A 21,176-nucleotide genomic window follows, 5' to 3' on the forward strand; every position below is an offset into this window, starting at 1 on the left:
AATTCATGAGAAAATGCACCGAAGTTTGTAGTTGTAACAGGGCAAATGTGTTAAAAGTTAAAGGAGTGTAAAATAGCTTTAACACTGTGATGGGAACACTTGTGACGACAGCTCACTCTGGTGTTTAATGTGCGAAAATGCATTCTAGTACAAATTACAAATTGCCTTCACTTTTTCTGTTTGTCACATAGCTAATTAACTGTTTTTTAGCGTATAGAGTAATATATATGTGCGCCAACATATATACAATCATGTTTTCATATAGATGGAATTCAAATGTAGAACTTTTTTGGTAACAATGAAATCTTTCTATGCCTTTTAATGGTAATGATCCATTTTCCCGAAGTACCTGAAGGCAGCACCGCGTCTTGCAGTATATCCAGCTAACTGACTGTTAGCTTTTGTATCAATATGGAGTCTGGCTGTTTGTTTGTTGTTTCTGGCTAATAACCCGCTGGCACTTGGTGGCTTTAATGTTCCGTGCAGGTCACCTAAAAACCATCGGCAAAGCGGGAACTGGCTGGTAGGTGGTCTTTAAAAATCACTGAGACGTAGGATAACTCATCGCTCACGTACATTGAACTCGCGTGGATCAGCTGGTTGCAGAGCACACGGGCTAGCTACATCAACAGGCTAGCATCGAAGCTTTCCTGAATGTCGAAGGGGTTTTAATTGTTTATCTTGATCGCGATTCTCACAGCAGAACAATCAGTTATGTATTTACGCTTATTGCTTGCTAGACGTGAAGCAGCTACGTCTTTATTATGCGTTTATTGACGTGGACCGGTCTAACTAACGAGAAAACGTTAGCTTACGAAGCTAAGTAGTAAAACCGCTGGCGATATAAGAGATCTACTGTAAATTCATAGAAACGGCGCAAACAATATTTGCCGTATTTATATATTTCTAGCAGCTGTTGCAACGTAAGTAACAGTCAATGTGCCTATTGTTCAAACCACCCCTCTTCGAGATAAAGAATGTAATTTTATTTTTGTCTTGTCTGTGCTTAAGCTGTCTTGTTCGTCTCCGTTAAATATCGTCAATAAAGGCATTGCCACTTCTGCTTGTTGTGTGTGGGATTCTACCCGAGAGAAAATGTATTTGTATCTCCCAAAGCAAATGCTTATCTTCACATGTAAAGTGGTTACGTTTGTAAAACAAACAAACAAACAAAACGTGAATAATAATTTTTCCAACATTTGCCCTCCTTCCCAGGCACTTTCACCGGACAATGGACGAGCTGGTCCATGACCTGGTGTCAGCACTGGAGGAGAGCTCGGAGCAAGCAGCCCGGGGTGGCTTCGGCGATGGGGGAGACCACGCGCTCGCAGTGGGTTGTCTGCTGAAGAGACAGGCTCGGAAACGAAGGGGCAGGAAACGACGCTCAGACAACCCCCATCCGCCCTGGGAGACGGGCCACCTCAGTGAGGGTTCAGAGTCCAGTGTGGAGGAACATAAGGTGAGGCTGGTGGGGTGTGTCCTCGCTGCTGGAGAGGTTTTATGAGTCAGGCAGCTTCCAAGTGGATCACGTAGGTGTTTTTATTGTGTTTTTTTTGTTTGTTTGTTTAGACAATGACTGATCAGCATTAGTCAATGAGAGGCAGGCACTCTAATCTTTTTTTTTTCTAAAGTGAAACCAATTCAATTCAATTAACTAAAGATAGTTAATTGAATTAACTATCTTTCGGATAGTTAATTCAATTATTGATCTGTATTTGTTCTTTATTCTTTGTGATCAGTCATAAGATCCTGACATGAAACGCTTCTGAGTTAACACCAATTGGATGTTGCAGTTTTCTTTTGTATTTGAAATAATAAATGAATCCATAGAAAAGGGTCAGTACACTGTGTCCAGCCAGATACCGCTGGGTATACAAGAAATGCCCCGAAACATTTTTAATAAATGTTCTCTTGTCAGTGGTACTACGGTAAATAATAAACCACAGGCCTTTGACACTGCAGTCTGAGCTGTGTCCTCTGAAAGCATGCACAGAGCCCATATCTCTACTTGATTTGTATGATGCGAATAACTAAATTGATTAATAACAAGTGAGTATTTGTTGCGTTTTTGCTTCACTTTCCCAACTCAGATCTAGACGAAGTAAAGGGTAGCTCTTGGGTAAACCTAAGATTTTGTTCTCTGGCCCACTGTATCAGCCGCTTCCAGCGTCATCGTTTTCCATCTTCAGACAGTGAACTGGACGTGTCCTCGCTGACATTCGAGCACCTTTCAACGTCTCACAACTTACCAAGCGTGTCGCATCTCCTTGTCGCCACCAGGACTACCGTGCCAGCTCAGGAGGTGTTTCCGCTGCCAACAGCCACGCCCGTGACAACAGCGACTCTGACGACCAGCTTGGCCCCAAAAGGCGACCGCCCCACGCTACCGACTTGGGACGAAGCAAGCGGCCAATTTGGCCCGACGACCTGGCCGTCCTGGGGTCAGCAGAGGGAACTCGCAGCCTTAGACGCCGGCGTAAGGTCAAACGGATGGCTGTGGACCCGCCGGCGGAACCAGAACCTCACTCCTCTTCCATCCTGCTCGGGCCCCCGCCGGTCCCCAAGGCCCGCGTCGGCAGCAGGCCGCACAGACTCTGCGGTAACGAGAGCAGAGGCGCCATGGAGCTTTGTGGAGGCGGCCTGCTGGGGTCCGTGGGAGAAAAGAACCGTGTGAAGAAGAGAAAACTGGCAATGCAAAGACTGGGGCTGGAAGCTGCAGACGAAGGGGTGGTGGTTGAGAGCGAAGACCCTCTATCTTCACCAAAAGAGGGGTCTAAAGAGAAGATGGAGCTGGACGAGCAGAAGGGCTCAGATGAGGACATGAGTGACAGGTGGTTAGTGATTTATCTTTCTTTTTTACTATTTCAACTGACTTTCAATTCTTCCACCTTTGCTTCTGTTACTGATGAGTTTAATCTTAGATCTGGGTTGTATTTTGACTATTTTTCCATCAACGGTGTTTAAACATTTAATGACCTTTTGTTGTCTTTTACAGCGAGACCAGCAGCGTCAGTAACAGCAGTGATGGTGGCCTCTATACTAACGATGAAGGGAGGCAAGGTGTGTAATTAGTCCTGTTCTTCTCTAGGTTTTAATCCGAACACGTAAATAACCTCTGATGGAGGTTATAACTGTTTTCCTGGACTGAACAAGTAAAGAAAGAAAAGCTAAAATAGATTTATTCCCAGTCTTTATTCCACCAGTCCTTTCTTTATTAGATACATCCATCCTTAGTTCTCCTTGGGAGGCCACAGTTTCTGTCTTTGCTTCCTCCAGGTGACGATGAACAGAGCGATTGGTTCTGTGACGGAGAACCGGGGTCCGGATCTGGGCCCGGTGGTGCATGTGGGATAGCAGGAGTGGTTCCCTGGTGGGAGAGGGAGGCGGCGTCGGAGGAGCTGGACCTCGCCGACCCCGTCTTCAACAGCATTCTCACAGGATCCTTTCCTCTCCTGAGCCCCGCTGCACAGAGAGGTACGTTATGAACCGCTGGACCTTAAAGATGCATGTCATTATGTCATTCTTGACCAATAGGGAGCAAAACGAACAAAAAAACAAGTGGAAAAATGCTTTACTTATTCTATTAAAAAAAAAAAATCTTTGTTCTTTTTTGTCGTCTCTCAATAGGAAGAAGATGCATTTAAATTAGTTTTCCATTAATTTTTTTGAGCATCCTATTTAAAAGCCAAAAACTATGAATCCAAGAGGAATTCTTGATTTAGTTTAATCTTATTGTGCCAAATGAAATTAGATCAAAAGTGAGTTGATCTGTGAATAAACTTGCATTGACGCTGTACAGGGTTTCAGGCCAGGTTGAGTCGCCTCCATGAAAACCAGCAGGGATCCGAGGGGGGGCTTCCGGGAAGCTCCGGTCAGGGCTTCAGCGAAAGGCTGAGCCAAGATCCCCATGAGTGAGTTATCACCTGCTACTAAATCTCATTTTTTTGTTTTTTCATTTTCTGTTGTCACCTTTCTGAAACGATTTATGTTTGTAGAGGAATTTGGGTTGCCTTTTGTGTTGGAAAATATGACCAAATTATTAACATATTTCAACAAAGATATTTTGTCCTTTCCTGCTTTCCTGCTTTATCTTTCCTTTTCTTTTCATTCGTGTCTTTCCTTATAGTTTTCCCCCAGTCTCTAGGTTTCAAGCCTCCCTGCTGTAGAAATGCAATAAATTCATTCATTGCGTTCAAAATGTACGTAAAATAATGTGAATTCTGAAACAAGAACAGTGAGTTTAATTTGCACTATTTCTTCCTAAACAGGCCTTGGTTTAACGTGAGCTCAAGGAGGGACCATGGACAGGTGAGCTATGTTTCAAACTGGTTAAAATGCTAAGTTCAGGGTTTCACCCGCTGCTACAATCAAATCTAGGTGTATTGCTGGAATCTTTCAGATTGCCTAAAAGATGAAGTTTTGTCCCTTTTCTTTCTGTCTTTTACCTGCCACTGCAGTTGCACTGGGATCCACGGACAGACAGAGGGCATCGGAGGAGCTGTTCGGTAAAAACAGCAAGCAGGTGAGAATAAATTTAAACTTTTTTTTTTCCCCTTTTGTTCGCTGTCAGAGATGAAACTTAAAGCCGTTCTTGTTTCACCCACCTGTTCCGCAGGCAGACCAGCGGACACCTCGGCTCTCTATGCACAGGCGACATCAAACGGAGGCGAAAGGCAGCTCCTCTAGGTACCGTTGTCCCCTCAGGTAACTGATGGAAACACACTCCTGCTACGTTACGCCCGATAGACTTTTCCTTTATATGCGTCTTATCTCATGTGTTCTTTGCTAAAAATATTGGGAGTTGGGCCATGAGACACATAGCAAATGTTGGTAATGACAGGAGAAACTAGCTGTAACCAGATCACCTGGAGACCCCGGAGAGAGAAGCTTTTACTCAGCCCTGCTTACAAACAGAGGATTAAAACAGTAAGTAGTTAGCCTCTGTGGCTAAAGCAAAGTTCCTAGAAAACAGAGAACAGCAAGACCATTATCCAAGGCGGAAGCTAGTCCTTACTTCTCCGGATGCAGTAGTTGCACGACAGGAAGTGTGGCTAAGTCAATTACCTGGTTACGTTTGCAGAAAGGCCGGACAAACAAGCAAGACCGAATGCCTAATCTGTGAGATAACGGCAAGGGTTTTAACTTTTGAAGTAACGAGGATTACAAACTTTTCAGCGGACTTTAAGTGACCAGTCTGTGGCTTGTACTATAAGGAATATAGCAGCTGTAGCTCATGTGCCGGATACATTTGTGTGTGGCTGACTCCTTCAGCTCTGACTCCATCTGAACTTTATATTTTTTAATCGTCTCAAAACTCTTGAATTAATTTGGTATTGTATTCTTCCTGGAGCTGCAGTTCTCTCTCTTTAAAAAAAAAAAAAACTGTTTCTCTTTCTACTCAACTTTCTATTAATTTGCTTTGATTCAGTCTTCTGTGAGAAGTTAGATTCCTTAGCAGTAAATTTTTTGGCTTATCCTTCTTATAACATTAATAATGCTTAAATCACTCTTGTTTGTAATGTCAGAGTTGCACTATTTGAATTGAATTAATAAAAAGTATGTATTTTAATATTCTAATTTATTGAGAGGCGCTTGTTTAGCACCCACGGATTTTTTTTTTTTTTTTTTTGAGCCAGGCTAATCTTGTGTCAAAAATACAAAACATTCATGAAATAAAAATCTCATATTTGATCCACAAGAACCAACAATCTGTGTATTGATTTCTGGCACAAAAAATTTGTTTTTTTAAAAGTTTCCTTTTAAGTTGTAATCTTTATTTTTTTATATATATATTTGTGTTCTGAAAAGACTTTTTCATTTGCTGTTTTTTTTTCCCATACAAACTTTAAATGTGTCTCTTTTTTTTTGCTAACTTTAAAACATTTTCTCCTCAGGTGTGGTTGGAGAAAACGCCGCTCCCCTCCCTGACACGAACATGGGGAGCCGCATGTTGCAAAGCATGGGCTGGAGCCCGGGGATGGGACTCGGCCCTGAGGGGAGGGGCATCACCGAACCCATCCGGGCCACGCAGAGACCCAAAGGGGCAGGTTTAGGTTTCAACTGATCTGCCCTGCTTCCTGGACTCTGAGACACGATACCGCAAAAAAAAAAAAAAAAAAAAAAAAAACGAACGCCAGATGAAATTCTCCTCAGGATGAATCTTAACCAAAGTCCTGCGAGCTGCAAGAATGAAACGGTTCTACCAAGAACGTCTGTGGTGACAAACTTTCCCCATATTGGGGAAACTTTTACGAAATCTGGGATGTTGACAAGTGACGGCAATGGGTAGAAACGAGTTCTCCACGTTGGAGAACTTGACGGTGAAGCTTGATCACATGTTACCTCAGTGTTTAAGGGCAGACTGCTGAGTCTTTGAGCTCATTCTGAGTGTGAGCCACTAACGGTGCGACCCGTTAGTCAGCCAAACTGGTTCGAGCGTTGATCGGAAATGTTTTTCTTTCGTCTGAGATTGCACAAGAGTTTTTGAATCAAATGTTTGACTGGGCCATACCTCAACACACCTTTTTAAGTTGCTTTTTTTTTTTTTTTTTAATCGTAATGAAGTTAGCATACTTTACATTAATGTGAGCAGATTTATCTGGATGTATGTAATAATCCATTTTATTGATTTAATTGAGGAACTAGTGTCTTTAGAAAGTTTTTATTTCCACAAACGGAAAAATAATAATAAAAAAAATTAATCTAAATCTCTTTTTGTGTCATTTAGTGGATTTGCATTTTTTGCTAGAAGTTAACATTTATCACTTACTACACATTTCACATAATATTTTTAAGTAAAAAGAAACGTCAAGTCTGTACTGGCCAGAGAAAGTATTTGAAACACACTGTAAGATTAAGACCTATATGTTTGTTTTTGTAGAAAACATAAAAAAAAAAAAAAAACAGGATCCTAACATAATGCTTCATTTTCTCCTTCTCGGTGTTTGAGATACAAGTGCACTGAATGTAGAAAAAAAACAAACATTTTTTGAAGTGGATAGTGGGATGACAGCAGCAATATATACAAGAAAACCCCCTTCAAAGTGCTCTGGACTTCACACAGGAAATTGAATCGTTTACCAATATCACAATGACTCAATGCTCACAACTTAAAGATTACTAACTCTAAGTGTTAGAGTTAGTAATGTTATTTCTAACATTTTTACCTACCCTAAAGGAACATTCAGGTGTAATTTCTGTTTGGCTCGTTTGTTTGGTTCCCTATCTAACAAGATATTTTATTATCTCTTATATCTAATAGCTAAAATTATAATTAAAAAAGAAGAAAAAAAACCGCCAACAATTGCTCAAAGTCTGACCTGACCCAATTTTATGGTGTCAAATGGTGAATAGAACAACTTTTCACCATGGTCTCATTTAAGAGTTAACCCCTTTTTTTTTTTTTTTTTTTTAGAAAACCAGAAAACCTCTACACCCTTCATCCTTTCTCATGAGATAATTAACTCTAAGCCCTCAGTATTTCCAGCTCTTAATAAAACACGCTGACTCAACATTGCCTAAAATACAATTCAAGAATCCTCTGCGTCCTTCTTTTTCTCCCCCTCGCATCTTTAGCGTGGCTGCAACAGAAAAACCTTCCTCTGACTGCATCCAGAGAGATGCAGGAGCACCGTGTGTCCTCTGCCCGTCGGTCCACCCCGCATTTAAAGGGGGGAGCATTCAGCTGGGTCCTCCCTCCACTCCCTCCCTCCCTTAGACACACTTTCTGTCTGACACGCTCACTCAGGACTCCCCTGTGAGCGAGCCGGGGCAGGTGAACTCAGCACTGGATCTGAGAGAGATGCTGAGAGGAAGGAAAGAGGGAGAGGGGGGAAATCTCTGTGTGTGTGTGTGTGTTTATGAATTTGTGTGCACGCTGCTGCATCGCTGAGCTACAGAGACCGGAGGCGAGGAGAGCTGGAGTGTTTGTCCTTGAGACTGACTGACTGCAGCTGGAAAGCAGAGCCACTGACCAGCCGACCAGCCAGTGGATGAAACTGACAGTAAGTACCGAGCAGAAGCTGTGAGATGAGAAAACCAGAAGGAGCAGATGTGGGTTTTAGTGCAATTGCAGCTAATGTACTGATGTCTTTTTTTTTTTTTGCTCTTGTCTGCTTAGAAACAGTCCAGTGTGGTCTTTGAGAGGAAACGGGTGTTTGTGTGCGTGTGTATGTGTGTGTGTGTGTGTGTGTGTGTGTGTGTGTGTGTGTAAATATCTACTTTGAACCCTGGTGAACTCTGCCTTTTTATCCCATCCACACTTAATTTAAAACCTTCACGGGTGACTTTGTGAGCACTTCAGCAAATTGTTCAGCTGCTAAACGCATCTGCAGCAGCATTTGTCCAAGTGCGCTGTATCTAAAAAAAAAAAAAAAAAAAAAACTGTCCACCAAATATTACTGCCCAGAACATTTTTCTCTTCCTCGTCTGTTTCTGTTGATAGATTGATTGTTATGCATGTGTAATGGGAAGGCAATATGTCTAATTTTGCAAATGATTAACTTTTGATTGGTGTGCCTTTGGTGTGGCTGGGAATTAGTAGGCCATGCTGGGAAGGCTAACTGGGTGAGAGGATGACCAGAAGGTGGGGGTTCCTGAAAGAGCACGATGAAGAGGGGACAGGAGGAAGAGCCAGGGAAAAAAACTGAAACATCCTAGTGGCACACTATGAAGAATCTAATCAATCTAATGACATGAGACGGAGAAGGAGGGACGGAAAAGAAACACGGATTGGATAGATAGGATTAAAGGAACAAGGGTATAAACAAATGTAAAATGATCAAAACGTACATTTATTTTGGTTATTTATTTAAAATAGCGCATTAATTTACGTAGAAAGTGATTTAAGTATTGTTTTTTATTTTAATAATTATAATTTAGAGCTCATAAAAAAATACAAGGTTTGTTGAAAAAAGAAGAATAGCGCATTAAAGGACAATATTTTTTTCATAGCATAGTGACTTTGTTGTCATTTTGTTAGCTGCAAAACCACGGGAAATACTGCCAACTTGAGATTTAGTAAATTTTGGAGTGATGCAAGATAAACGTATTAGAGGAAGGTTTAGTGGAAGGATAAAGTCAAGTTTACAAAAAGGATGCACAAGCAACAGGGGTAGATAACTGCAGTCTGGGATTGATAGGATTGTGAAAGACATTTCCAAGAGTTTGGGGAATATACACCATGAAACGATGTCAGAAGGGTTTTTACTTGGGGGGCGGGGGGAGAGGAAGGGCTGGACTGTAGTTCAGTAGCCCAAATACAAACAGAGTAATAACTGAAGAATTGGTTCATATCTGTAGAGTGTAGGGAAACTTCTCAGTTTGATGACATCTCTGTATTCTAAATTCTTTCTTTTTTAAAATTAGATTTATGTAGTGTTATATTTTTTAAGAATTACATTTTGGATCTTTACTATTTTTTAACACATTCAATTCAGTTTACATAGCATTAATTTACACATAATCTCAAGCTACTTTACAAAATAAGTAATTTCAGTCTATAGTACATACACTACAACTGAACCTAGTTATCAAAGAGTTGATTAAGTTCAGGTCATCATTTTTATTTTTTTTTCCCAGTTCACTATTCAAATTGGTCACTCTTTCTGCATGAGTATCTAGTGAGATACAACAGATTGCACTGTGTGTGACTTTACAGCAATCCTTCATACTCAACATGCACGTAGCGACAGTGGAGAGGAAAAACTCCCCCTGAACAGGAAGAAACCTCCAGCAGAACCTGGATTAGTGCGAGCGGCCATGTGCCACACCGAGCAGCTGGGGGTTTGAGAAGAGAGAGCAGATGTAGAAGGACTTTCTATTCTAATGAAATATTTGAGTTTCATTTTTTTCAACTGATTTGTAGAAATTAATTTACTTTTCAGTGTTAGTACCTTTTCTGGAGCAGGAAAATATCCACCGAAAGATGAGCAGTGGAGCTTGCTGACAGTCATCAAAAAGGTGGGCAGACGGAAAAGGAAGCCAAGGGCTGAGCGCATAAAAGTAGCCTTATTTTCCTCTGTCTCTGTGTCTTTTCTGTTGACTTGTTCAGCCATGACATGCTGACTCGGAGCCAGAGGGCTAAATTTGCCACCTGTGGAGATAAAAGTGATATGATGGGTTAGGGAGCGCGTACGTTGTCTCTGTGCGAGTGCGGGTATGTGAAAGTGTGTGGAAGAGCTCCTGACATCAGCATTAAACACGTGCGGTGCTGACTCCCAGGATTTTGTGTGTGTGTGTGTGTGTCTGTGCTGGACCCGCAGTGGTGGCTCCTCACCTGGGACGAGTCTGGGAACCAGGTGCAGGAGTGAAAAAGCAGCTCTGATAAGTAAGCAAGAAGCCTGACACACTGGCATTATCCTCCTGTTGTAGTGAAAAACAATTGCGAGTACTTATACTTATAGGTTGTACTTTTTAAATTAGCTACTTTTTTTTTAGTCATACTTTGCCTACATCAAATCCAGAAAAAAAACATGCAACACACAGACTGAGTAGCAGAAAGTCTGACAGAGGCACTTTCTTGCTCAGCAAGGAGATGTGGAAGGTGAACTTCAGCCCATTTTTCTGACTTTTACAACCTCTAACAGGTTTTCTTTCAGCATGTCCTCTATTTAGCTCTATCCAAATTCTCATCAACTCTATACAATTTCCTTTACCCTGCTGGAGACTACTTATAGACTGTTTTCAGTACAGGGGAATGACTGATTTTAAATTCTTTTGATACCTCATTAATTCCCTTTCCAGACTTATAAGAACTTACAGTCTTAATTCTTAAGGCTCTTGCAATCTCACTGGGGTGCTTGACTGAACTTCAAAAGTTAGGAGCCCCAAGATTTATAGTGGGCGAGCCTCCTTCTGAGTAACAATGTTTTAATCTGATGTGTTATTTTATCCACTTTAAGCAGAAATAACTGTGGGGGTAAAATGTTAACGTCAATGCAGTGTTTAGAAATGCTATGTGTGCCACCTGTTTTAACACCTGCATACAAAATGTTTGTGGTTATAATAATTACGACAAACCCCTAATGTATCATTTATGGCAGACAAATCCTTGAGAAAACAAGGTAATATTTCTATTTTTAAATTATTTTTGTGAAAAGCAACAATTTTAGAAAACATAGTTGTCTTTGGAAAAACTTCTAATATTTAATGGGTGAAGAGAAGTGAGTAATTTGCAGGCGCAAATCGGTTTAAGACCAGATTTTGCTGAGAAGCCGACGGGCCCTGTTGACAGGGAAATGCGAATCCGGAAATGTTCCTTTCTCTTCCGCCGTACGAAGAAAAGGGGCAGAAGAAGATGACCAACAGATGACCATTTAATCCAATTCTGCTTGTTGAGAATATGAAGGGTATTTGCCGCCGTAATCCATATTATGTTGTTAGGAGAAGCTTGGTTACATAGACTAATCACCCCGAGGGCCTCCAGACGGGCATCTGCCAGAGGCAATATGTCCGGACCGCACGACAGAGCTGAGGGTTAAACTCCCGGCTCTGGTGAATCATCATCATCATTTGCGATCAAGCTGCACTTGCTTTGCCCCTTCAGTAGAAATAATTTCTCCTCTAGGGGGCAATCCAGTCAAGTTATTACAGAATGAGCCCAAAGCTGAAAAAAAAAAAGGGATTCATCAGTGTGCTTCCTGGTCTCAAATAGTCATTAAATGAGCTTAAATTTCTCCACATGAAATCCAGCCTGCCTGAAAGCCTTCCTGTGAGTCTAAGGTTCCCTGCATTTCCTTTGCAGCGCGGCCGTATGATGCACAGAGAAGTGAAAACCATTTGAGGACCATTGACCCACCGTGGAGAAGCAGTGGCAAGTCCCAGCAGATCTGAGTGACATTTCAGTGGTTTTGTTTCTTTAGGCTCCTCTCAGAGGGTTTCTAGGGTTTCTGCCATGGGTGCATGTGTGAGCGAGGGAGATCTAGATCCCCATGCCGTGTGCCGCAGATCAATGTGAAACCAATCTGGGTCCGAGTGCTCGTCTGTCGGCCGGTTTGTGGATCATTTCCCTCCAATCCATCTATTTAGAGCCACCAAACAGAAAACTGTATAGATTCGAGATATTGTTTATTCTCACACTGAATGACCTGTTTTGTTTATTTTTATTTTTCCCTGACTGCCCAGGCATCTCAGGGCCTCTCCTAACTCAAATACTTTAAAAAACTTTTATAAAGCCTTATTTTTTTCACTGGCCTTCAAACCTGTCTAAATTGATGTCTTGACAGCTCACTTTTTTTTTATGTTCTTCATGAATATATTTACTTCAACTTATTTTTTACTTTTTGTATCTCCGTACACTTCCAGGAAATATTCAAAATCGTTTGTGGGGCGGAGGAACAGTGGTGTTCGATAGTCTTTTCCCACCGTCCTGGTAATTGATAGATGGCTAAGAGTCAGACATAAACTAAGCAGATTACGCTCTTTAGTTTGGAGGCTAATGCCAAAGTGTTTGGTGGAGCCGGACTTGCAGGGTGACTGTCCGGTTTGGGAAGCAAATGCGACAGCTGTCCCCGGAGGATGAGAATCAGTGGCTGTGAGTTTAGGGATTCAGGAAAAAAGGGTGAAAACACTCCCCTACCCCCTCCACACACACACACACACACACACACACACACACACACACACACACACACACACATACACAAACATTTCTCCTTTTTCTGCAGATGGCAATGTATGCATCTGGTATATGGGGTCAATAGCTGGCAGCTGGGTGCCCTGTTACAGACAGCTTCCCTCCGGAGCTGGAATTGAGCTTCTGTCTTCAGCTCAGCCTCTGTGTAAAAATACTGTTGATGTCTAGCAGCAACCATCCTCGTTGACTTTCATTCGTTGCATTTAGAGTGTGTCAGTGATGTTTTTTTTTTTGTTTGTTTTTTGCTTCACTTCATGTCAGTAATGATGCATAGTTTGTCATTCTTCCCCTATTATTTATTTCACTTCTTTTCTCTCTCTCTCTCTTTTTGCCTGGTTTAGGTTATTTCCTCAACAGTATGTTTATAGCTACTAGTCAGACTTTCCACGAACAGATTCATGCATAATTTTTTGACCTACAGAACAACATGTAATGGTTAGCTTTTATTTGTTTAGTTGTGTTTTGTTAAAAATCATGAATTAATCAAGGCAGAATCTGCCCTTGCCTAAACAAGCTCCCACATTCACATGTATCTGATAACACCAAATGTAGCATCCATTTATATTTTACTTATTTTTGTTATAATTCCTTCTTTGTTTGTATGTGTCCCATGTGGCTACAGCACAGCATTTGAGCTAATGAAAGAGGTTTGTGAGAGAGTATCAGAACTGACTAGAATGTCCAAATTTCATTAAATCTGGACATTGACTTTGAGGGACCATTTGAATCCACTTTTTTATATATATATACAGAGCATACAGTTTGATTAATGCACTGTGTTCTTATCATGCTTCCTGGAGAACCATTGCATCACTGCTACTTTCTCTTGCTGCAATTCCCAGGTAGACAGACTTATAATGATCCCTATCCTACCAGTTAACCTAGCATCCAAACAGATCATAAATAGGCTTCATATTATTCTAACAAAAAAAAAAAATCCTTATTACTCTATGTGTTTGCTTCTGTTTATCTTCTGCATCGTTGTCCATCACAACTAAGCGGGGGTTACTGGAATCAGACTCCAAATAAAAACATGTATAGTGAAACCCCTTGCAGATATTTAACTTATATTTATATCACATTGCTTGCATGCAAAAAAATTGTTATTTTGTATCATGCATTCATAAAAATGTCAATGTCAATGGAGAAATGAAAGCGTAGTTTGATGAGTTCTTTCTCTTACATGACTTACTATGGCTATTACTATGGCTATTATCTCCTGCTGTTTTGGGTGAAGCACAATTGTTTTGTCGAAACAATTAAATCAGAGGCTGGTAATATAATTAATCTGTCGTGAGTTTAGTCTGTGAGTTTATTTCCTCTGCATAACCGTGTGGAAATAAACGGCACCTGACTGTCGGTGGAAAGAGCCTCTGAGAAGATCAGAGCCACTTCATTTTAATGTCAGCACTAAAGTTTCAGGAAGGGTTTACAGAAGAGGATTTCTCAGGAGAAGATTTTTATGTGATGCAATTACTGTAGTAGATTTTATCATCACTCTCTAATCATGTCAGTCTTGTTGTAGTTTATGGCACCAATAAAATAATAATAAAATAAAAAAAATGCTCACTTTGAGATATTCCTCTCTTTTGTTTTCCGTGCCTTTGTGTTTGGGCATGTACGATTCTTTATGATTCCTTATGATTCCTTGATCTTTCTCCTATTGTGTCACGTTAAAGCCACAAATCTTTGTGCATGTAATGTGACAGACCAACACAAAGCAGTTCATAATTGTAAATGGAAAGGAAAATAATTTTATTTTCTTAGTTAGCTTAGTTGCGAGGCTTGAAAAAATATTCTACCAGAGTAAATTCCATCTAATCTCTTCAAAGTTGGAACACACACACCATTACGGTCACATCTGCATCAAAAACTGGTTATATAAACTGTATTGTTGGTCTATCACATAAAGTCTTAAAAAATATATACAGAATGTTCCAGCTGCTTCGTGAAATTATATAAAATATACAACAAAAGAACTTTGTGGGAACGCTTTTGTAATGAACTACATTCATATTTGATTCCCAGTACGTGTGTGCATGTAGCTGTTATGACGTTTTTGGTTGGTCGATTGTTTCATGTGGTGCATAATGAGATAAAGTCCACTGCATGCAGTCTGCAGTCCGGCCTTCATCTCAGCAAAAGATTAGCACAGGTTATTTCAGCCCTGTGAAGTAAGATCAGGAAACACGGCATCATGTTGGTCAGTAAAGAAAAGAGACTGGCTGGTACTACCAGGATAAAACACTCTGCTACTCACAACTGTGACTGAAAGTTTGCAAAACCTTTAGAAAATTCTGAAGATGCATCAAAAAGGATTAATTACAGAGTAGAATTTACGTTAAATACAGAAGTTCTCGGAGAGAAATTTCTAGTGTTTATGAAATTAAAGTGAGACATATTCATAGAGCAAATTAAATATAAATCCTTCATTATTCACCTAAACAGACACACTTCAACAAATGAACAGATGTGACAAGCTGCTTCATAAAGTCTAAAAGCTTGGCAGCAAAAAAAAAAAAAAAATGTAGACGGTTGGGACTTTAGTCTAAGTGCATAGGATATATTTGACTGTATATTAACAATGTTTGTTGCATTTCATTGGTGGATAACTTAAAAATTCTAACAGTTAATTCTAAGAAAAACAATGTGACGCCAGTGGTTTCAGTTATTGATGTTTTATAGACTTGAGGCACAAAGTTTAAAGGTCAATTCTTCATTCAAAAGAACTGGAAACAAAAAAAAGCAGCTCATCTTAGAGTTCCTGACATCTCACCACAGGGTGGTGTGGATTACTGGCTCAAAATTCATCAGAGATAATATTTGGACACGCTGAGATTTATTCTACTGGGAACAAAAGTTAAATTAATTCGGTAACTCATTCTTATACTGGATTGATTTTAACTGATACACAAGATTTTTCTTGATCAAAAATAGCTGAATTAATATCCCAAGCAGTTTAAAAAAGGAAAAAAGCATTCGATTCGTATCCAGATGCCAAAGCAAATGTTTCAGCCTTGAATGTTTATTCAAAAGAAAGTGGAACATATGTGGATTTTAAAATTAATTTTAATGTTTGGTTGCAAGTTTTTGCTTAATGTACCTCTCTAAACAAACACCTTTCTGTGAATGGACTGGAATGCTGCTACAGTAAACAGTGATAGCCTTAATATATATTTTTTTTCTTCTGGTGATACCGTCTTATTTTACAATTTCTTATTGTGAGTAGCGCTGTAAAAAATGCTGCATTATGTTGCACCTGCTGACCTGGACTCTCTGCCTTCCATTTTGTTTGCACGTGTGCTTTGTGAGTGAAAGGAGAAAGGCATCATGTTAGGCACTGAGCCATAGCTGATTATCTCAGATAACAGCGCTGTAGCGGGTAAGTCAGTTTAGGCTTAAGTAGAATTTACGTTAATGTGGTTTGGAATGTGGATGTCCATATGTTTGTTTATGTGCTGTCTCTGTGGATAGCAGCTAACTTTACATTACATTTGGGAAATACAGTAATGTGGGTGAGAATGTCCTAACGTTTATTTGGAGGTTTTGTGTAATGATGCCATAATATTCCAGACATATTCCTTGGTATTTTGCTATCTTTTCAAGTTTAAAATACCATGTTTCTTTTAACAAAAAACCCAAATCTAGCGATTCAAAGTTTTTAAACAGCCCATTTCATTTGAAAGATATTGACATGGAAAATAATTGTGCTTAATTATGCCAAATTTAACTAATTGACATGCACACAAATAATCCCTCTTCTAAAGTAAATAATTGATAAGCAAACTTCTATAAAGAGATACAATGTGACTGGAAAGTACATAATACTGCAATCTTAAAACAAATCATTGATAAACTGTGAAAATATCAGTTGTGAACTGTGTGTATAAACATTTTTAGCTTTGCAATTGATGGAAAATCTTCTAATTAAAATAAATTAAAAGAGAACTGGATTTATTTGTGTGCCTGATAAATTGTAATCCACGATCCCACGCTGACAGCTTAAACCTGTTAAATAGGCACAGCAAGTTACTCACATCCACCTGCCCAAGTGGCTATGAGCGCAGCTGATTGGCTTAGAGGGCGGCCAATCAGCTTGCGCGATGAAGCGACCGCTTTGGTGACAAGCAGCCCGCAGTTTTCAGTCACAACTGTCCGACCAGACTACAAAGGCGGCGGGGAGCAGCTTTAGTGAGAAGTGAGAGTGACAGGAAGACAGGCGGAGCATGAGCGGAGCTGAGAGGGAGACACGGCAGAGGAGAGGGCAGTAGATGGAGACAGAAAGTTCCCAAGCAGGAAAAGTGTAATTTAGCAACAGTTGAAGGGCAGGTGTAACTTAGGCAGTGAAAGGCGCTAATACAGAGAGAAAGAAAACAAAGCATTTCTAATTAATTATTTTATTCGGGGTATGGTAGCAGAGCGCACATGGATTTAGTCGACCTGTACCTCCCTGAGTGTTTCAGCTACCACTCTGACACAGAGTAAGTACATTTTCATTATAATGTTATCCTATTGGGCTTTAAAGTCTCCGGTTGGAGCTGAAAAGCTTGAGTAGGTCAAGTGGATATTAATATATTTGAATTAATTTAAAATATTTTTCTTTTTTTTTAAGTTACCTGTTTATCAGGTGACGTATATCTCTTGTATGAGGTAATTTAATTCATAATACATCTCAGACAATCACTTTTGTAGTGATTAAGACTATTTGCACTAAATCCAGTTACTCAAATTTTAGCCATGTAATCATATTTAGCGTTTTCACACTTGCTTAATTTTATTAGCTATGAATTAGAAAGTATCTTTAAAATGGCCAGTAGTTAACTAAACATGCACTGCCAAAAATATATTTGGAATGGCATAATTTGACATTTTCTAGTCTGAATATTGCTCTGATAGATATGAATACAAGTATTTGCTATCCATATTGGCAACATTTGGCATAATGCCTTCAGAATGATCCTTAGTATAAAATATACATCAACAGGTATTACTCGGATGAAAACTCTGCCTTGTCTGCAGAGATGGAGCAAGGTGTAGGCAAACAAAAAATTGCGTAGGGTCCCAACACTAGCAGGTGTCACTTACAGAAAAGTCACTTACAGTCAATTTTACAAATGTAGGAGTACTAAATTTGCATCAACTATACAAAGAGCACACTTTTGATAGTGCTAGAAATGCATCAATTAAATTGCCAAAGATTGAAGTTGGTCAGTTTCCTCTTAATTGGGTCTGATCACTTTGCTGCACGTTCTTGAGCTTAGAAACAATCCGATAAAATTGCACGTCTTCTACTAAAGACATGATAATGATTGGAAAGTGTTCAGAGCCAGACCAAGGCATGTGCAAACTAAGCAACTGCTCAGGGCCTCCACCCCAGCAGAAATACAATTGTCACCAAAGAGAAGTTTACAAATGTAGGAATAACAGAAAATGTGCAATGCTTTTGATAGTAGAGATTCAACAAACACCCGGAGATCGAGGTTCTGCCAGTTTTCCCTAATCAGCTTCAGTCAGTCTCGATGTGTAAATTGTGATAACTTTGCAATAGATTCATTTTATTTGAAATCTAAAGCTACTTCCTCTGACAAAGCACCTGCCTTTCATTTTTGTCTGTTACGTGTCAAAGTCCTTATGTAAAAAAAAAAACAATCAGTCAAAATCAGAATCCATGCATTCGTCCATTATCTACCGCTTAACCAAAGTCACATGAACCAAACCAAGTAAACCAAAGACACAGTTTTAGTTGGATGTGGTAATTCTCTGCTTAGTGTTTTCTGAACTCAAAACGTTTCTGTTAACCAAACAAACAAAAACATGGTTTAATATTTTCATTAACTTTTTAAAACATGTTATACTATTTTGTAATTGTATTATAATCTACACAAAGTCATTCAGCAAGGTGGTACTTTTTTTTTTTTTTTTTTACCAACTACAAACCATAATATTCATAAAAAAGAGGTATATAAGGCATGTGAGATTATTGTAAAGGGACAATTAGTTGAGCTGGAATGAGCAAAAGTTTTGAAAGGTCCCCTAATCATATTCAGATTTGAGCCTCATACAACCAGATTATCCATTTGGTGTATAAAATGTTATTTTAAAAAACAGTGTTTTAGCTAATTAACTACATATTAAAGCTCTAATAAGGTTAGGAAAGCTATACAAATAGCAGGACAAGAATATTTTAATTTATTTGAACTGTTTTAGATTTTCCCATTGTAGTCTCTTTCACAGTGTTACTACCACTATCCTTAACATTTCGGTCACTAAAATCTGTATCAAGTGTGAACGAAATGGAAACTGCCAAATTACATATTGTATTGACGCTTGAAATGTAAAAGCGTTTGTGATTACAAACACTTTGCATTTCAATTGAGATTTCATGCATTATGCAGCTTAAGCTAAATCTTATTGACGATTGCTTCTAAAACATAATCAACTAAATGTTTGTGTTCAATCCAGTTTTTCTTCCCAGCAGAATATTTTACCCCAAAAATGGAGTTCGGAAAAAGCTGCTGTTCAAAGCAGGTGTTAAATTACTCACCACAGAATTGCTTTCTGATTGTCCATATTTTCTGTAATCATTTAAAAAGAAGAGTGAGAAGAAAAAAAAAAAAAGAGCCGAATCTATTATCATCACTGTTCGGCTTTTATCGGTTGTGGCATAATCGCTCAGCAGATTTCAGCAGCGAGCGTTTCACGATTGAAATTAACCTTCCGCCGGCAGCGGAGAAGAAAAGACAATTAGAAGATAGACAGAGGGAGACGGGAAGACATGTGGACGCACAGGTTGTCTGATTGCATGTGACACAAGCAATCAGATAAAGGAACCGGAAGGAGGGCGATGACAGCTGCAGATCACCCCCCCCCCCCCTCCCCCTTCGTCCTGCGTCCATCTCTCTCCAGAACCCGCGGGTCTGAGGATCCAGCCTCAAGTGCTTCATCTCGTGGATTCATCCAAAGCCTGCGTAAGGCTCTTAGTTGGCTGAGGGTGTCACTGATCCCCGCTCATCTCTCGATCATTAGTAGAAAAAAAAAAGCACTACTGAGACCCCGGTGACCTAAATCACCTCTCTGCGGCCGTGTAAGACTGAGCTGAACGGATAGGCGACACGCCCCGGAATATCGCTGGATTTGCCTTTTTTAAATTTATTTCTTGCTTTTGGCAATCTTCTCTTAATTTAGCTTGGTAACTTAACTCTTCTTTTATCTCTTTCTTCCCTCCAACTCCTTTTTTCACTTCTGCAGTGGGCCATTGTCTGTATTATGGCTCTGCTTATTAGCCAGAAAGTGTTGCCCTCTCTTTTTTTCCTCAACTCCCCCATCCCTCCCAGGTTAATGAGCCACAGGACTCTCCCTCTCTTTCTGTCCAGCTTTTTTTCCCACTCCCTCTTCCTGCCTGCATCTCTTTTCATTTCACGCTGCATTTTATCCTTTGTTCCCAAGGTGCAGTTAGTGTTGTTTTAGATCCTTGGGCACAAAAGAGATAACTCAGAATGGCCATTGAGACGCCATTCTGGTTTATTCGTTTTGAACTGGGCCGTTGGAGCTGCGATGTCGATGGGCTATGCGGTGGTGTAAATTAGCAATTTACCAAAGTGATCAAGCATTTCATTATGAAAGCAAAGCATTGACTCAAAGCACTGGGATGCATTCCAGCAAGAGAGCTGAAAGTATGCATCTGTCAGGCTTTGCAAAGCAGCACGAACGCCTATGATGGACGGATGACAACAGATTCCTCGTCTCCGTGCCGTTTTTTTAAATGAGATTGGAAATGGCAAGGGGATGAGAGTCTTGTAACTGGAAGCCTGGACACAAGTTACCAAGGCACAGTTTGGAGAACAGTTGATCAAAACTTCCCAATAAAAAAATATTTCTTACCTGGCTGGCTGCCCAGATTAAATTAATGAACCCTACCTACTCAGCAGTACTAGAAACAGGTAAATGGCAAAAAAGTGGTGGAATGTGTCACATTCTGCTCACCTTAACTACTTATGTTTAGTTCAAAGCAGGTAGATTCTTTCAATGTTAGCAGAAAACACAGTTAGTCCCAGTTTCACAGATGGTGGGATGTTTGTTAAGCGGCTGATTGCAGTGCGGCTGTTTCAGCAGATAGCCTGACTAATCAACCAGCTTGCTGAGCTCAGCAGAGTGGACTTCTAATACTCAAACTATTAAGAAATGTAGTTGATGTCTATTCTATGTTTACACTCTGGTCTGCAGATCAAAACATCAATAGACAAACATTACAGTTTTAAATTATTTTAACTGTCATGTCATGTCATTTTTGTGCACATGCTGCAAAAATGTTGTCTTTTTATCCTTCTGTGAGCATTTATGTGTCATAATTAGTACACAGACATATCTGACATATTCAGAAAAGTTCAGCCTCTTGGCTACTGGCAGTTTTTGAAATATCCACTCTTTGTTAAATAGTTACAGTGATTCCTCTCCTGCGGTTTTCCTCTAAAGATTTTCTTGCTCATTGTTTTATCTTAAGTTAAGTGTGTTTTTTATCGTGCATCTTTGCGCTTGCTCTTGT

General features: G+C 39.9%; 2 protein-coding genes and 1 long non-coding RNA gene across 6 annotated transcripts in view; 2 read left to right on the forward strand and 1 right to left on the reverse strand.

Moving 5' to 3' along the window:
• Nucleotides 1-355: 355 nt before the first annotated feature.
• gpatch2 (G patch domain containing 2) lies at nt 356-6,127 on the forward strand. Of its 2 annotated transcripts, none has more exons than XM_008398017.2 (10): nt 356-523; nt 1,216-1,459; nt 2,281-2,834; nt 2,996-3,060; nt 3,277-3,474; nt 3,800-3,911; nt 4,269-4,308; nt 4,458-4,522; nt 4,616-4,704; nt 5,895-6,127. In XM_008398017.2, the coding sequence occupies exons 1-10, from the start codon at nt 474-476 to the stop codon at nt 6,062-6,064; spliced, it is 1,587 nt and encodes a 528-aa protein (XP_008396239.1). In that variant the 5' UTR covers nt 356-473; the 3' UTR covers nt 6,065-6,127. The 2 variants fall into 2 exon arrangements, with proteins under 2 accessions (XP_008396239.1, XP_008396240.1); XM_008398018.2 differs by having other exon boundaries at nt 2,281-2,831.
• Nucleotides 6,128-7,191: 1,064 nt separating this feature from the next.
• The window catches only part of LOC103457691 (estrogen-related receptor gamma), a 37,641-nt gene continuing 23,656 nt past the window's right edge, over nt 7,192-21,176 (forward strand). For 2 of the 3 annotated variants that reach the window (XM_008398019.2, XM_008398020.2), the window contains exon 1: nt 16,779-17,115. In XM_008398019.2, the coding sequence (XP_008396241.1) occupies nt 17,060-17,115 (56 nt within the window). In that variant the 5' untranslated portion in view covers nt 16,779-17,059. Of the gene's footprint in view, nt 8,004-16,778; nt 17,116-21,176 lie in introns of those variants that run through there. The other variant, XM_008398021.2, reaches the window with a different exon arrangement.
• On the reverse strand, nt 8,947-19,349 carry LOC103457692 (uncharacterized). The gene is made up of 3 exons (XR_532464.2): nt 19,179-19,349; nt 9,894-10,093; nt 8,947-9,777 (listed from the first exon to the last, which is right to left on the reverse strand). It is a non-coding gene; the product is annotated as an uncharacterized LOC103457692 (long non-coding RNA).

The sequence above is a fragment of the Poecilia reticulata genome, linkage group LG21, assembly GCF_000633615.1.
Source record: "Poecilia reticulata strain Guanapo linkage group LG21, Guppy_female_1.0+MT, whole genome shotgun sequence".
Classification (NCBI taxonomy): domain Eukaryota; kingdom Metazoa; phylum Chordata; class Actinopteri; order Cyprinodontiformes; family Poeciliidae; genus Poecilia; species Poecilia reticulata.